Source organism: Ciona robusta, chromosome 11, assembly GCF_009617815.1.
Source record: "Ciona robusta chromosome 11, ASM961781v2".
NCBI classification, from domain to species: Eukaryota; Metazoa; Chordata; class Ascidiacea; order Phlebobranchia; family Cionidae; genus Ciona; species Ciona robusta.
The window spans coordinates 6,553,186-6,570,967 of NC_143245.1; the positions used below are offsets into that span (position 1 = coordinate 6,553,186).

A 17,782-nucleotide genomic window follows, 5' to 3' on the forward strand; every position below is an offset into this window, starting at 1 on the left:
CTATTAGCTCGCAAATTAATAACAAATTATCGCCTGTCTGATAAGAATGGTAGTGAAATGTAAAATGGCCATAGTAGGAAGTCTACAGAGTTATAATTCCCTACCCCAATTGTTTGTCCACCACATTGCGCAAGTAAATTCGATTTTTAGGGAAATACCATTTCGCCAATAATTAGGGGAATATTATTGCGTCATATAATCTGGATTTATTTTGGTGCTTCCCCAAAGTCGAGAGATAAAGTCACGTGACGAGATTTTTCCAAAATTTTGACAGTTCTGCTTCCAAATAATTTTGAAGGTATGTATGTGTTATTTCATATTACCGGTTATACGAATGTGTACGACAAACAATAAACACTTAGTTATAATACGCCACTGTAGAGTTGAACAAAAAACGTTATGAATAAGTAGATAGACTTTAATAAACTTTTTTATTCAAACTGTATTGTTGTGCATATATTAGATTGTTGCTGTAGCATATACAAACATCAAAGTGAGCTAGAAAAAGATATAAGCTAGTTTCTAACATTTCTAAAGTTGTTTGGGCAAATATAACATTCTTTCATGTACTATTTATATTTTTCAAAACTTTTCATACAACCTATACCATTCTAATCACTTTCTTTATTGAAGAATGCAGAAATTCTGGTGCAAAGCAAGATTGACAAATGTTCACAAGATATATAGAAGCTACCACCCACACACTATGCGTCATAGCTTAGTACACAGCAGTGTAGAATCTCATGCTAACTCCTACGATGTAATAATAGTAGGTGGGGGACATGCGGGGTGTGAAGCAGCATCTGCATCTGCCAGAGTTGGGGCAAGGACCCTCCTGCTAACCCATAAACTCTCAACAATAGGTAACACTAAACGTAATGAGTAGTTGCATGTATATCATATGTCTTATTTAGCAAATGATGGGAGAATGGCAGTTAACATAACATGTGTGCTTTTTTTATTCAAAAACGATATTGAAGATTATAGTATTTAAAAACGAATAGAAAAAAGATATCAGCAAAATGAGTCATTAAAACACATAGCATATGTAAAACAACATGATTTCATCTTATTTTTTACAGGTGAAATGTCATGTAACCCATCCTTTGGTGGGATAGGTAAGGGTCATCTTATTCGAGAGATTGATGCTCTTGATGGCATATGTGGAAGAATATGTGATATCTCTGGTATTCAATATAGAATGCTTAACCGAAAAAAAGGACCTGCTGTTTGGGGACCAAGGGCTCAAATAGATAGAGATTTATACAGGTTAGTAGTAAGTAGAATACACATGGACTACTTGTTTTTATTCTGGGTGTTGGGGTTAATGAAAAACAGAGGCCAGAATTTAGTGTCTTAAAGAGCATAAAGAACCAACGGGTTAGATTGGAGCAACTGTCATTAAGTGTTTTGGCACTCATACACCCACAATGGTAGCATTGCCGAGTCTTGAATCCACAACCTCTAAGCTAGAGGCCACCGTGCCATGGCGACAAGCCAAATGAATTTATGTTTTTATATGACAGGGAAAACATGCAGACAGAGATCCACAATACAGTAAACTTGGATGTAATGGAAGGTTCTGTTGAAGATTTGGTTACCACTGATGTAGTTGAAGCAACTCCTGAAACAAAATGCAGGTTTGTACCAGTGTTAAATATGTTATTATGAACAAATTAAAGACACATGATTAATCTCGCAAGGCAGGGCAACAACAGTCGTTACAACACGGTTAAACTGTTTCATACACCCTATTCTCGCCTAATGAGTTACCATGTTTGTCAACATTTGTTAAAATATCAATTGTTTTTTCATGGTTTTGAAATATAATAAATATTTCATGTGTTTCTTAAACACCTGTTTTTTAACAACTATCGTAGCCCCGCTATGCGAGGATAAATAAATAACTTTCAGTCATGTATTCCAGATGTAATGGTGTTATCCTATCCGATGGCACCATGCTTCATGCTAAAGGAGTCGTACTAACTGCTGGCACTTTCCTTCGTGGACAGATTAACATTGGGATGATTGTAAAAGGTGCCGGTCGAATTGGAGATGCTCCTGCTGTAGGCTTGGCTCGGACCATTGAAAATCTGGGGTTCGAAATGGGAAGACTAAAAACTGGTACCCCACCAAGGATAGCGAAAGACAGTGTTAAGTAAGATAAGTTTTCTGAGACCATATAAACTTTAACACAGCTGTATGAATGAACAAATGTAACTTATTTATCCTAGAGTAGCAGGGCAAGAACAGTCTTTATAACGTAAGTGTTCTATTTGATGCAGCTCATGCTTACGAGTTACCACATACGGTTAAAGTGGTCATGGTAACCAAAGAATATCAAGTTCAATGGTGCTGTTACTTTTGGCTTGACTGTGTTTCAGCAATGCACTTTAATGGTCGTAATAGGTTCATTCAACTATCACACATACACAAGAAATATCTCTACATTATTTTGAATGCACATAAAATATACACTCGCCTGTTTTTATACATTAAACTATTTCTTTTCCATTTTAGTTTTTCCGGTATGGTGGCTTATGGTGGGGACATGCCACCTCATCCATTTTCATTTGAAAATGAGATGGTTTGGATTGATCCTGACCAACAGTTGACGTGTTATACTACGCACACCAAACCTGAACTAGAGAAATGTATTTTAGGTAGGATCAAAACACTATAAATGTTATTTATTATAACATGCTATAGATAAAACCTACTTAAAAATCAGTATCAATTAAAAAGTGTAGCTGTTATCTTCCATTTGTTTAATCTTATTGTTAACATGAGATAATTCAGCATGTATATGTTGTTAATTTTAGATACGCTTCATATGAACAAACATGTTATAGAAGAAGTGAATGGACCACGTTATTGTCCATCAATTGAATCTAAAGTTTTGAAGTTCAAAGAAAAATCTCACATGTGCTGGTTAGAACCAGAAGGCCTCACTTCAAACGTTATATATCTACAGGTATAGTTAGGGATATTTTTTGATTGGCTGATTTCCCCAAAAGTTGGTTTAACACTCAACATTGTATAGGAAATCAAGACAATATAGTTTTTTTTTTTAATTTTGTACGCTTTAATTTTTTTTCATATTTTAAGATATGTTCTGGACTTATCTATAACTAAGGAGAAAAATAAGGTTATATTATGCAAATACTTACATAGTTATGTAAAACAGGGTTTTAGTTGCACAATGCCTGAGGAAAACCAAACTGAAGCTGTAAGAATGATCCAGGGTCTTGAAAATGCAGAAATAACTCGTCCAGGATATGGAGTGGAATACGACTACATGGATCCTCGTCAGGTTTCAACTACTTTGGAAACTTATAAAGTGAAAGGGCTGTATTTTGCTGGCCAGATTAATGGAACTACTGGTTATGAAGAGGCAGCAGCCCAGGGATTAATTGCCGGTGTTAATGCTGCCAGAAAAGCAAAGAAACTCTCCCCATTTATTGTGACAAGAAGTGAGGGCTATATTGGTGTACTGCTTGACGATTTGACAACAATGGGCACCAACGAGCCATACAGGATGTTTACCAGCAGAACCGAATTCAGAATGACATTAAGACCAGACACAGCAGATGAGCGCTTGACGGAAAAGGGTTTCATTGAAGGTGGATGTGTCAGTGAAAAACGAATGAATAACACCAAAAAACGAGTTAATCTTTTGACTGAAGCTGTGGATGTTTTAAAATCGGTGAAAAAACCAAAGAACAAATGGCTTGAGCTAACTGGGGGGAAGCCAGTCAATTTATCGCATAGCACAAACGCTTTTCATTTTTTAGCGGACGTACGGAAGCCTAGAGAAGTGGATGTTGTTCTATCTATGTTTCCCGAAACACGGGCGATTATGGAGAATACGTGGCTAAGGAACAGACTTCTCTCATCCGCTGTCTACTCTGCTCTTTTGCCAGTGGAGCAAAAGAACATTGACATGGTTAAAAGGGAGGAAAGACTAATAATACCTGACCATATAGACTATGTTAATATGCCAGGCCTTAAATTGGAAATTCGGGAAAAACTTGCAAAAGCTAGACCTGGAAATATTGCAGCTGCTTCGAGAATTCAAGGAGTTACACCTGCTTCATTGGTGCAACTGTTAAAGCATGTTAAAAGTAGTATAAAAAATAAATGCACCGTGTCAGCTAGCTGATCCAATGACAAATTTTACTTTCAATAATACACATTTTCTTTGTAGATGTTAAATTAAAATTTGCTATTAAATCAACATCAGTTTTTCTTCTTATTTAATAAACCTATTGTTTTCTTCTTTGCAAACCGACTCTTGGTTTTCGCTTTTATCGCATTAACTAGACTAGGAATAGAAGAATCTGTAGATTTTAACACAGTCTCTTCAGATGTAGGAATCTCCTTAGATGTGAAATGCTCCTCTTCATTTTTCTTCTGGACTCTGGTCTGGCGCTCATTGAGTAATTCTTTCATGGCTTTTGTTTTACGAAATGAAGGATTATTTGGGTCAAGAGCGAATGCAGGTGTTGTATACAGTGCTGAAAACCTGCAATATTTAGAACAGTTACAGGTTGAACCATTAAAAATTTGAACAAGCACAAGTACTTGTAAGTATATAAATTTACAAGAGATTCATTATTAAAAAAAGCAATTACAGTTAAACTATATTTAATTGCTTTCTTTAGGGTTGTCTACTGTTCAGTGTTCATTATAAATTAAAAAAATTACCTTCTGTCATCTACATCGATTTTAAAGTTATCTTCTTTTTGGTCATCATTCTGATGCCTCTTCTTGGATTTTTTCGACCTCTGCTCCTGTTTCTCAATCTCATCCATGTTAAAATGTTTCTTTAAGTCCTCTTCATCCAACATCAACATCTCAAGCTCTGCTTTCCTCTTCCGATCATCTTCTGTCTCTTCCTGATCACGCTTTTTACCAAACTTCTTTTTACTCTTCAAAGATGGCTCTTCCGCATCAACAGAGTCCTCCTCAGACTCTTTATCTTCATTCTCTTTCTCTTCATTTTCACTACCTTCTTCTTCCACCTTTTGTAAAATATTATTGAAATCTTTTTATGCTAAGCTAAAAAAACAACTAAAAAATTAACTGAATATATAATTATGGATATAAATCTCCACTTACATCTGGTTTCGAAAGTAAATCTGGTTCCCAAGTAACTTCCATATCAACGTCATCTTTCTTGTCATCCGCATCATCGTTATCAAGGAGCAAACTCCGGTATCTCATTATCTGATCCTCATCTGTTGTTCTTGATGATATACCTGGTGTGGACAACGCAATATATCTAATTTTAACTGTATTATTGTATATATATTTATACAAGAAGCTTCTTGCTCTCGTTGCTACTTAAGTGTCCACAAGAGACTATTTAGAAACAAAAAAATTATAACGGGAACTTTGGCTAGATAACAAAAAGTTCACCAAAATATGTGTGCAAACTGTTATATCTTATCACAGCAATTATAAGATATATAGCCCTGTATGAAAATCAGTCCGACTGTTCAGTCATTCTAAGTGAAAGATACTCTGTTTCACAGACATAGTATCCAATTAAGCTATGACTTAAAATAACTCCAATAACTGCTTATTGTAGGATAAATTAGAACACCATCCCCCAAAAGTTATACAAAACTTAGGAACACGTTGCAATATTACCAAAATGTTTTGGTTTTGTTTCATTTTCCTCTTCATCTGAACCACTAGATGATGCTAGAAAGTCCTTCACATCCATGTCGGCAATTTCATCTTCGTTAAATCTTCTCATGGTAACTGCAAGTCTTCTGTGGTCAGTTTCATCCCATGTTAAATCAACCTTGGAGAAAAAGTGTTTGTTTAGACCATACGAGCATGCAGCAAACTTATTATAAATTTCATTAAATTGCAATGTATTTTGCTAAAAATGTAACATAACAATATTTTATATATATTGTTAACATAACAATATAACATAACAATATATAATAACAATATATAATGTAACAATATATAATGTAACATAACAATATATAATATTTTATATATATTGTTACCATATATTAATACTATATCACATTCATGCAGAAAAATTCGCTTTATTCGTTTGTATTGATATTAAACTTTGTGTCTTCATTCACAGACTTTTTAAATATTTAAACAAATGTGTTCAAATGAGATTTTGTCTTACCTTCGCTTGGTTGAGTGCTTTGGTAATAAACTCAGATGGTTTAAAGAGGTCCTTGTCTGGAAGTGAGTTTGCCATGTCTTTAGGTGGGTGTTCATCAAAAGTTGTTTCATCTGGTATAAACCGAAGATCTAACTTGGTTGAACTTGTTTCATATTCAAGACCATCGCAATCCTGTCATATAGACGTGCTATAACTTTATATTTAACTGTATTGAATTCGTGCTCTGCACCAGTGCTAATATAGCTGGACGATTGTCGTAATACAAAAAAACAGCCAGGATTAATAGCTCTGGTTTTCCCGAACCCTCGCTCCCAGCCATTAACCCCTAACAGATAGTGCCACCTCTGGCTTAAATCCTGGGTCCCTGTATGCCCCGCTATTGAACCTCACCCATGTACAATCAAACTCAAAACAAACTATTTTATAAGAACAAAAAGCAAAATACATGCCTACCTGATAAAGAGCATCTGCTGTTTCTTTACTGTCGCATTCAATCACAGCATAGTAATACTTAAGCCGATTAATTTGATACTGTCTCAGTTTTTCAGCCTGGAACTTGCTTCCCTCTTTATTGTTTAAAATTTTCACATCTTTGTCTTCAGTGTCTTCATCAGAGTCATCTTTTCGTAGTTCGGCAGGTCCTCTTTGAACCTCTTCCGCTAATCTTTGAAGGCCATACTCGGACGGGTAAATTGAAACCGACTTGATTTTTCCGTTTACCGGTTTAAATGAATCAAACAATACAAAGAGGTCTGTTGCCCTGTTGACACATGTCTCTTATTCAATTATAAACTTTATATAAATAACAGATTCAATCTTATGAAGTTGCAAAATATTTTTCATTAAACATAACACTGAATGACTCTTACCTGATTCGATCCCAGTCCATATTGCAGAGAGCAAGTCTTGAGCTGATATCTGTGCTCCTATCTGCATCCGCATCCATTTCTCCCCAATGCTGATCCTGGATGTTGGTTTGATCTTCATAAAACTCATCTTCTTCCTCGTCAGAGCTCGTCTCCACTCCTCCCTCTCCACGAGCAAGATCAGGATCTTCTTCGTCTTCATCTGACGACTCATACTCGCTGCTAAAATTTAAATTAAAAAATATTTAAAAAACAGAATTTTTCTAAAACACTAGAATTTTTCTTTTTTAAAAGGTACAACTTTTGGCCTAAGGATATTTGTCAAATTTATTGTACAATACTTATTGGTAAAACTGGTTATCATTGCTTTGCCTGTGAAAAGTGTTTTAAATATATATATAGCCATAGGCTTTGTTTTAAGTGCAAAAGAGCACAGATCACTATCCAACTAACCTATCCTCTGCTTTTTCTTCCTTACTTTCATTCTCTGTTTCATCAACCTTGGTAGTTTCTGTGGTTTCACTCTGTGATGAGTTTAAACCTGGGATATATAATTTATAAATAAAAGAATGTAACTTATTTATCTTCACATGGCGCGACAATAATAGTTGTTTTAACACAGAAAGTGACAAAATTGCATTCCAATTGACATTTTTAAACAAATGTTAAAAATAAGATTTTTTTATTAAAACATTCAACTTACAGTTCAGTTTTCGTGCTCTTTCTGCTTTCAATCTCTTTTTCTCTTCATATGAAAGTCGATAATATTTCTTTAAATTCTCAGACGAGGCTTGGTGGATTGGCTTACCCCTTTTGTCAGTTTCGTATTGTAACTAAACAAAAAACAAAATTTCATAATTTACATTACACATATTAACATCACAGTAGCCCAACCAGCAAACCTATTCATTACACAGGGCTATACTCACTTTAAATCTTTTGTCCGTGAACATGGATTGGAACCTTCCATCAATTTGAACTTTCTTTTGCTTCTGTTTGATTGAACGAAATCGATGGTCTCTTAAAACCGACTCAAACCTTTTATCAGTGTCATTTGACGGCATCGTGGATAAGCCTAGTAACCTGTAGTTACCTCAGCTGCTGTACATTAAAGTAAATAATTACACCAGCGCACGAACCTCCCAGCGCACAATGTAAATGTACAGTCCGAAATCACACGTTTTCCCAAAGTTTGAATAAAGACAAGTTAAGTTAACAGTCCGCCATTTTTGTTTCATTTTAGTATTCGAAAATCAATTTAGTTGCGACCGGAGCCATAGAAATACTGACCAAGGTGATCCTAGAATACAGATATTCTAGCGGCCATTTTCGATACCTTTTACTGGTGCCACCAACCTAAAATTTGGACACTGTACTAACTAGACCCCAGCGGTACCGATTCTAAAATGAAAAATTTAAAATTCGAAAAAATATTAATTATGAATATTAATATTCGTCATAAAAACATATTTATAGAATTTTCTCCCGATCCAGCTTCGAATATGTTATAGCGCTAAGTGATACCTAAAATATGAAACATTATTTTCTTTAAAAAAGTGCGGGGATAGATGTTAAATATAAAAAAGTATGATCATAACTTGAATCATATAAATATTATATTTTTGATTTTTTTTGCGAAAATATAACTTATGCATACATCTATGTAGGTCACTAGCATGTTATCCCCATCAAAAAAATAATTAATTTTAACTTTTTTTTATAACTGAATATTAATATTCGTCATAAAAACATATTTATAGAATTTTCTCCCGATCCAGCTTCGAATATGTTATAGCGCTACGTAACACCTAAAAAATGAAACATCATTTTCTTCAAAAAAGTGCGGGGAAGGGTTCAGAATACAAACAAGTATGAGGGTCATAACCCGAACCATACAAGTATTAAATTTTAAAATATTTCGGCGAAAATATAACTTACGCATACATCTATGTAGGTCACTCACATGTTATCCCCATCGAAAAAAAAATTAATTTCAACTTTTTTTATAACTGAATATTAATATTCGTCATAAAAATATATTTATAGAATTTTCTCCCGATCCAGCTTCGAATATGTTATAGCGCTACGTAATACCTAAAAAATGAAACATCATTTTCTTCAAAAAATTGCGGGGAAGGGTTCAGAATACAAACAAGTATGGTCATAACTTGAATCATATAAATATTAAATTTTCGATTTTTTTCGCGAAAATATAACTTACGCATACATCTATGTAGGTCACTAGCATGTTATCCCCATCGAAAAAAATAATTAATTTAATTTTTTTTAAATTTGAATATTAATATTCGTCATAAAAATATATTTATGGAATTTTCTTCCGATCCAGCTTTGAATATGTTATAGCGCCACGAAATACCTAAAAAATGAAAGATCGTTTTCTTCAAAAAAGTGCGGGGATGAATGTTAAATATTGTGGGAAGTATTAATTACTCGAATTTCGTGTTTATATATTTTATTTGCACGAACGCAAAAATAGTACATATTAATCCACATAAATGTTTTTTATAACAAAATTATAACAGTAAATATAAAAATATTGATATACCTAGTGAGGCTAAAAGTATCGGCGTTAAATGGTTTTGTATCAATTGCTCTGACTAATTTGTTTACTACCTTTGATAACTATGTGTTTTCAGTTATATTCTACAGAAATCCGACGATGATCAACGAACAGACAACTAGCCTATCAATTAATCTTAGAGGCTTCAAGAACAAACAATCTTTTGTATTAATTGAAACAAATAAATTAAAATTCTTGATATATTTCCAGGTACGTAAGTACGGACAGGAGAACCGTAAATAACCCCAAATTCGAGTAATTAATACTCTCCACAATATTTAACATCCATCCCCGCACTTTTTTGAAGAAAACGATCTTTCATTTTTTAGGTATTTCGTGGCGCTATAACATATTCGAAGCTGGATCGGGAGAAAATTCTATAAATATATTTTTATGACGAATATTAATATTCAGTTATAAAAAAAAGTTGAAATTAATTTTTTTTTCGATGGGGATAACATGTGAGTGACCTACATAGATGTATGCGTAAGTTATATTTTCGCCGAAATATTTTAAAATTTAATACTTGTATGATTCGGGTTATGACCCTCATACTTGTTTGTATTCTGAACCCTTCCCCGCACTTTTTTGAAGAAAATGATGTTTCATTTTTTAGGTATTACGTAGCGCTATAATATATTCGAAGCTGGATCGGGAGAAAATTCTATAAATATATTTTTATGACGAATATTAATATTCAGTTATAAAAAAAAGTTGAAATTAATTTTTTTTTCGATGGGGATAACATGTGAGTGACCTACATAGATGTATGCGTAAGTTATATTTTCGCCGAAATATTTTAAAATTTAATACTTGTATGATTCGGGTTATGACCCTCATACTTGTTTGTATTCTGAACCCTTCCCCGCACTTTTTTGAAGAAAATGATGTTTCATTTTTTAGGTATTACGTAGCGCTATAATATATTCGAAGCTGGATCGGGAGAAAATTCTATAAATATATTTTTATGACGAATATTAATATTCAGTTATAAAAAAAAGTTGAAATTATTTTTTTTTCGATGGGGATAACATGTGAGTGACCTACATAGATATATGCGTAAGTTATATTTTCGCCGAAATATTTTAAAATTTAATACTTGTATGATTCGGGTTATGACCCTCATACTTGTTTGTATTCTGAACCCTTCCCCGCACTTTTTTGAAGAAAATGATGTTTCAATTTTTAGGTATTACGTAGCGCTATAACATATTCGAAGCTGGATCGGGAGAAAATTCTATAAATATATTTTTATGACGAATATTAATATTCAGTTATAAAAAAAAGTTGAAATTAATTTTTTTTTTGATGGGGATAACATGCTAGTGACCTACATAGATGTATGCATAAGTTATATTTTCGCAAAAAAATCGAAAATATAATATTTATATGATTCAAGTTATGATCATACTTTTTTATATTTAACATCTATCCCCGCACCTTTTTAAAGAAAATAATGTTTCATATTTTAGGTATCACTTAGCGCTATAACATATTCGAAGCTGGATCGGGAGAAAATTCTATAAATATGTTTTTATGACGAATATTAATATTCATAATTAATATTTTTTCGAATTTTAAATTTTTTATTTTAGAATCAGTACCGCTGGGGTCTAGTTGGTACAGTGTCCAAATTTAGGTTAGTGGTACCAGTAGAAGGTATCGAAAATGGCCGCTAGAATATCTGTATTCTAGGATCACCTTGGTGAAATACTGTAGGAGCCATTTGTGTTTCTACGACTTTATTTAACTCTTATAGTAACAAAAAGTTTCTATTTACCTCAAGAACATTACAATTTTGTTATTGTGTGAGCAAATGTAGAGCCGTGTTGTTATCTATTGTCTATTAAAATATTCATGGCAACACTAAACGTAGTTCTGTCATGTCAGAATGACGCAGATTTTATGTTTTTACTATTTGCAAAGAAAGGTTAATTCCATGATATCGCTTTGTTTCACTAGAGTTTAATTCCTAGACACTCAAATTAATAACAGGTATGGGGTCTAAAGCATCTTTGCATTTAAGAGAAGAAGAAATTGAAGCAATTCAACAAGAAACAGGGTGTAAGTCGTTGTTAATACAAGCTGTAATTATAAAGCTTAAAATGGTGTTTAAACTATAGTTAAACTTGATTATTTTGCAGTTCAATCAAATCAAATCATTCGTCTATTCAGTCGCTTTACTTGCCTCGATAAAGAACAAAATGGTTTTCTAACGTAAGTTATTTATATATATATTTAAATAAGTTCCGAACGTGTTTAAATTTCAATTACATCATTTGAGTTTGTATTTAAATATGTAATATACAATATTGGGTATTTATGTGTAAAACAGTGCTTTTAAAATATGTTTTTAACACTAGAATTGATAATATCTTGTATGTTTGCAGTCGTGATGATTTTATGAGAATACCGGAACTTGCAATTAATCCTCTTGCGGATAGAATCGTTGATGCTTTCTTTAACGGGGGGTATGTGGTATATAAAATGTTTGCTCTGCCATTGTTATTTAGTTACTGTACCATTGGCTGGATAACCTACTAATTTTATAACACTATATGAAACTGTCATTTTATAAAACTGAATTTAATCGTGAAGATGATTTTTATGCTTTGTTGGGACAGTAGTTAACTAGTTATAAACAATCACAACTCACAATACTTCTACAATGTGCTTTGTGTCGCACATAAGTTAAATTATTAAGTAGCAAGATGTACTAGCCTAATGCTAATATATAGACAATGTTTTATGTATTTTGAATTTATTCATTTTAATGCAGGGAAGAGCATGTCAATTTTCGACAGTTTATGAGAACTCTCGCAAACTTTCGGCCAAGCAGTGCAAAAACAGCAGAAGATTCACCAAACAGTAGAACAAATAAGTTAAAATGTACAACTTTTGTATTGTTTTAAACTATAACGTGTAGGTTTGGGGCAATGGTCCAACCCTGGCTTTATTTTTGAAGCTTGCCCATATAGATCAACCTGTATACTATACTCTGTTAAAACAATTGTTGTCTTTAAAATTAGAGTTGTACTAGTATTGTAACATTTGTAAGTTTTTGGTTTGGTTAAGTTTTACAAATGCTTTTATTCAGTTGTATTCTCGTTGTACGATTATGATAGTGATGGAATGATATCAAAGAAAGAGTTGCTGCAGGTATGTAGAGCGTTTAACATAATATAATGTAGCTTAATTAAAGGAATCCATCTTTAAAAAAACTGATTAGAATGTAAATAGTTGGTTAAAATTAGCTGCTATACAATTTGACATTCCTTTAAATGTTATTTAACTATAAATGACATTTTTTAAAATTAGATTCTCAAGTTACTGGTTGGAGCAAATATAAATCAAGACCAACTTTCACACATTGCTGAACGAACTTTGTTAGAGTCAGACAAAAACAATGACCGTCATATCAGCTTTGAGGAGTTTAAAACTGTAAGCCTATTGATTTAGGTTATGCTGTTAAATTATAAAGGGCCCTTAATTCTAATTAGACAGCTTATTACTTGCCTGCAATTAAATTTATTCCATTTGGGTTAAATATGTCTTGCAACTACTGACATGCCATGGGTTCCAGCAGAGTTCAGTCCTGCTTAATACTTACTTAAAAATATTGCTACAGACTAATGACCCACAAACAATTACTATATTATATTACTGATTCTTACGAACCAATATATTTTAACAGGTAATGGCTCGAACAGAGATTGACACCAAAATGAGTGTACGGTTTTTGGATTGAGCACAAGAATAAGATATTTTCCTTTATTAAAACATAAGATATCTTCCTTTATTAAAACTGGTTTATTTTTAGGTTATATAGAACATTAAAATACGAGAATACCCCTCTCTTTTGTGGTAAAACAGTATAATTTTATCAATCATTAAAGATAGTTAGATGTATTTTCCAACTCATATTTTCTCATTTGTTCATTGACTTCCTAAAAGGCAGTCTTGAGATGGGTATTGACAGTTTTAAGATGGCTCTTTGAAATTATCTGACACCATATGCTGTTTTAATTGTGGCTTTACACAAATTATAATTAAGTTTGTCAGTCTATGTAATAGCGTTGGTACATTGTTGCTGTGGTTAAATGTACAAACTGACTAATGCTGTGACATATCTGTGTTCTGAATCTGTCTGCTGGATTTTTAATTTTACATTAATTCTTTTCTTTGCTTGACAGAATAATAATATAAATGGTTTTAAACTTTTATGTTAGTCACTTTCTTTTGTTAATTGTTGCACTTTGATCATTGTATTAAAAACAACACCTTAATGTTGTGATGATCTTCTGTATATTATTGTGGCAATACACACTTAAACATCAATCAAACCTAGCAATGACTGGTTCTGCTTTCTGTTTGCCGACTAAGTAACTTTTCTCAAAGAATGAAGATATAGTTATTACATCTATAGACTTCATGCTCTTAGTTTTATTATTGCTACTACAATAGTGTTGAACCCTGGACCACCAAGTTGCATTGCATGAACCGTCACCTTAAGACTTGTGCACACAAAATTGCCAGACAGCATTCATTACCTGCTATTATTCTAGGTGGATATATAAAAGAGAGTTAACAAGACAGTAAGTGTGAAATTCATAAATGTAAGGAAAACACAGCATGGTTTTTGCGACTAAATGCCACCTTCTAATTTAATTTATGATGGTTACAGTTATGTATTATACATACCATTTAAATCACACTGAGGCATCATTTATTTAAAAGTGGTTTATTTTCTTCGTCAGCAGATCTGCCAAATTTAGCCTGAATTTCCTTCACAGATTTGTTTTTTGTTTCTGGTATAAAAAAGATGGAAAAGAACAGAAAGACAACTGAGCAAGCTAACCAGGGAGTCAAAGAGTAAGCCTCTACATATTTCTAGAAAACAACAAAAATAGTGGAATTAATATATAATATACTTACACAATATTAAGTTATGTAATAAGCCCATGGTGAACCTTAAAACCATACCCTCAGGCCTCAGTGTCGGAGGCATGCAGGTTGATCAGAAACAAAATTAACGAGAAAAGCTTACTTGTAAAAATGGGAATCCGACACCCACTGAGCAGTCAGATACCCAAAACAAAAGAGCTGCATATCCAAAAGCAGTTGGCCTAGTCGGTTCTGTTGTGATTGCTGCCAGCAGAGCAAATATAGATGGATTAGTACCAGCTGACCACCTAGTTTTAAACAAAAACACAAGTTGGGTATACTTCTTCAAAAAAAAAATTTCACTTTACACTTACACTATTAAAAAGAGTCCTATAGCACCAACAGCCACAAATACAGCAGCACTATGTTTTGAGTGAGGAACTCCTCTGCTGATTGTGCACACAGTGAGTGAAATTATAATGACAATATTTGAAACAATCAACATTTTGCGTCCTCCGTATTTCTGCACCAGTGTGGACTAAAGGCAATTTTTGTTGTGCTGTCACATTACATGTTAAATGTAACTTATTAGTGATCACTGGGTTGAATAGTAAATACACATACAACCACATGGTAGCTGCATCGTGCATCAAATACAGTATCTATTGGTATGAATGCAAGCATTTTAACCACTAATCCAGGGCAACACAGTAAAAATAACAGCTAAACAGCTCAATAATGGTGGGATACTATCTCATGTATTGCTCACCCCTATGACACCTGCCAGCAACTGTGCACCAAACACACCTATTGTGGCAACACTGGCTTGAGATGTAGTTAAGCCTGCTTCTTTAAACATAAGGTTGGAGTACATGAGTACTCCATCTATTCCAACCAACACTAGATTTAGGTAAAGCATAACAACAGCAATGAACTGGTTTCTGTATAAAAACAATCATACTACAGACACTAACAATCAGTTTTAAGATTAATTACATTTTTTAGTGTAGAAATGGTAAATAGGGTAAAATATTAAATAATCCACTATTCGTATCTTATTTTAAAACCCACACATGCAAATAACCTGTATGATTTCGTTGTAACCATTTCTACAATTGTAACAGCCTTAACTTGTTTCATTTCATCTTTTATTGCCTCCATTTCTTTGGTTACATTGACCTGAGTGTTGCATTTATTAGCAAAGAATTTTTTTATGTAAATTAGGCGCAAGAGTTTAGTCATTGGGTATGTCAATGTCCCATTATGTGCACCATATCCTTCATACACGCTACTTTGTAAATGACTGATTATAAAAATTTTGTATCATCGCTAGTTTTATTAAAACTTGGGTCAAGGCAATGACCTCTGTAAACATTTCAAAACCATATAATTAAGTTGCACACTTTTTATACATTAATGCAGAATGAAACTCGCCTGGTTGGATATGCGAAGTTTGCCTAATGTTTCAATTGCTTCTTCATGCTTGCCTTGTCTCACAAGATAAAAAGGTGTGTTAGGAATCAAAACACTTACTATGAGATAGCTAATTGAAGGAATAATTGACAGGCTCACCAAGTAAGGCCACAATTCCATATTTCCCATTACCTGCAGAGATTAGTATCTCAGTTGGTAAAATTTGTTTTTATTTCAACATTACCTTGGGGTTCCCAAATACAACAGCAACAAACAGGCCAAATAATCCGCTTACACCAACAAGACTTTCCCAAAATCCCTGGCTACCTCTGGAAGATAGTTCTGCAACTACCAGAGTAGGAAGATCTGTCACAAACAAAGTTATTTCTTGAAGACTTAAGATGGAACTTATGGATTGAAGAAGTTATGACATAAGACACCGACCTCAAGTTTAAATAAGAAAATTTAGAGTCTGTATATAAATTATCACCTCTAATACGGGATTTTATTATTTAAAGTTAAATCATTTCACCGATTTTACAAATAGAATTGGCTATCAACACAAAAATGTTAGTTTAAACTATAACTTAACTGTAAGAAATTCCAAGTGAGATTCCTGTTATCAAACGGCCAATAAAGATGGCCCCAAACGACCAAGTGAAACCACCACAAACTGATATCACAAGCACACCAATAATATGAATGATATGAGTGAGCTGCATGGTGGAGCGTCTGCTTAGAACATTTAACAAATAGTTTGTTCCAAATCCACCTATTATTGCTCCAATGTAAATACTGGATGCAGTAACTGACAATAGCAATGTCCATGTGTTGCTACTCATTGAAACATGATAGGTATTCTGTAAAATAAAGAAAAAACAAGTCAGGTCTTATTTTGTAATACTTCGCTTATATATAAGAATGAGCCACATTTTTTTTTATGATGGAATGCTTAGTAAAAACCATTACAGTAACAACAACATGACAGAAACATGTACTTAAAAAGCTATCATACATGATGTACTATAGAACAACCTTGTTAGAACTGAACTTACCCCACCAAACAGAATTAGTCTTAGTCAACAGTACACCTATAAAACCATAAGACATACATAAACCAATGATGCTAATTGCTATACCTAAACTTTAACCTAACGAAACCAATATTGTTACCTGGTAGGTAGAATTGTACATAATTTTCAACAGTGGTGTAAGAGAATTGATTATTTCAAAGTTGTACAGAGTTGCTGACATTAGCATCCATGACGTCATGAATAAACAAAACAATCCAAATATTGAGTTTTTCTGTGAAATATAAGTTTAATAAATATATACTAGTTTTGCATCTAAACCAAACCTAATTTAATATGTACCAACTCTTTTTAACTATAACTTACTGTATCCATGGTTATGTTTGTCACTACTCCTTAACCATTTTTACCAATCGGTTCGTGTCTGTTTGTAAGCTGTACAGCTGCTTTGTTAAATTCTCAAGTATAGTTTTATACGATTGTCTCTCAGGAAATACAGGAAGCAATAGATTGGTTCATACGTTTAACCTTTTCCACTATGGCTTGACAATATTAAAGGTCTATGCTTCAGCATAAAGTGTAAAAGTAAGAATACAAATTAAAGATCTGTGTTTAGGTGACCACATTGTTTGTGCCTGTTTTATCAGTTGAGTATTAGTGATATCTCACAGGAAAAATCTAGACATCACGGATGTGGTGTGTGTGTAAACACATGTTCTGTGCAGCATTTAAAGCCTTATTGTACGGAAATGAAATCAGCTTATTATGACCCATACACAACAAAGGAGAGTACTACAATCTTCCAAACAACTATTTTTTATATGGTAGATTTATATTTATCTAC

The 17,782-nt window shown here is 33.2% G+C and overlaps 4 protein-coding genes across 7 annotated transcripts; 2 read left to right on the top strand and 2 right to left on the bottom strand.

The window, feature by feature from the left end:
- The first annotated feature begins 54 nt into the window (after positions 1-54).
- Positions 55-4,291, top strand: LOC149728834 (5-taurinomethyluridine-[tRNA] synthase subunit MTO1, mitochondrial-like). Its single transcript, XM_089888365.1, has 8 exons — positions 55-298; positions 634-863; positions 1,083-1,269; positions 1,527-1,640; positions 1,928-2,158; positions 2,521-2,663; positions 2,823-2,974; positions 3,188-4,291. The coding sequence occupies exons 2-8, from the start codon at positions 635-637 to the stop codon at positions 4,160-4,162; spliced, it is 2,031 nt and encodes a 676-aa protein (XP_089744491.1). The 5' UTR covers positions 55-298; position 634; the 3' UTR covers positions 4,163-4,291.
- On the bottom strand, positions 4,156-8,268 carry LOC149728835 (ESF1 homolog). Of its 2 annotated transcripts, none has more exons than XM_089888366.1 (10): positions 7,959-8,268; positions 7,733-7,862; positions 7,483-7,570; positions 7,033-7,257; positions 6,617-6,923; positions 6,164-6,334; positions 5,656-5,812; positions 5,122-5,261; positions 4,708-5,024; positions 4,156-4,525 (listed from the first exon to the last, which is right to left on the bottom strand). In XM_089888366.1, exons 1-10 carry the CDS (start codon positions 8,091-8,093, stop codon positions 4,240-4,242), a joined length of 1,956 nt encoding a protein of 651 aa, XP_089744492.1. In that variant the 5' UTR covers positions 8,094-8,268; the 3' UTR covers positions 4,156-4,239. The 2 variants fall into 2 exon arrangements, with proteins under 2 accessions (XP_089744492.1, XP_089744493.1); XM_089888367.1 differs by having other exon boundaries at positions 7,033-7,251; positions 7,959-8,266.
- Positions 8,269-11,508: 3,240 nt separating this feature from the next.
- Positions 11,509-13,953, top strand: LOC149728836 (calcineurin B homologous protein 1-like). The gene is made up of 7 exons (XM_089888372.1): positions 11,509-11,674; positions 11,755-11,827; positions 12,001-12,081; positions 12,390-12,499; positions 12,708-12,769; positions 12,929-13,051; positions 13,305-13,953. The coding sequence occupies exons 1-7, from the start codon at positions 11,608-11,610 to the stop codon at positions 13,356-13,358; spliced, it is 570 nt and encodes a 189-aa protein (XP_089744498.1). The 5' UTR covers positions 11,509-11,607; the 3' UTR covers positions 13,359-13,953.
- Positions 13,528-17,663, bottom strand: LOC149728837 (solute carrier family 2, facilitated glucose transporter member 3-like). Of its 3 annotated transcripts, none has more exons than XM_089888370.1 (11): positions 17,305-17,663; positions 17,081-17,212; positions 16,500-16,767; positions 16,152-16,273; positions 16,028-16,099; positions 15,579-15,673; positions 15,264-15,435; positions 14,869-15,032; positions 14,658-14,802; positions 14,312-14,500; positions 13,528-14,171 (listed from the first exon to the last, which is right to left on the bottom strand). In XM_089888370.1, the coding sequence occupies exons 1-10, from the start codon at positions 17,311-17,313 to the stop codon at positions 14,333-14,335; spliced, it is 1,347 nt and encodes a 448-aa protein (XP_089744496.1). In that variant the 5' UTR covers positions 17,314-17,663; the 3' UTR covers positions 13,528-14,171; positions 14,312-14,332. The 3 variants fall into 3 exon arrangements, with proteins under 3 accessions (XP_089744496.1, XP_089744495.1, XP_089744497.1); XM_089888369.1 differs by having other exon boundaries at positions 15,929-16,099; XM_089888371.1 differs by lacking the exon at positions 17,305-17,663 and adding an exon at positions 16,963-16,998 and having other exon boundaries at positions 15,929-16,099; positions 17,081-17,213.
- Between the last annotated feature and the right edge of the window lie 119 nt (positions 17,664-17,782).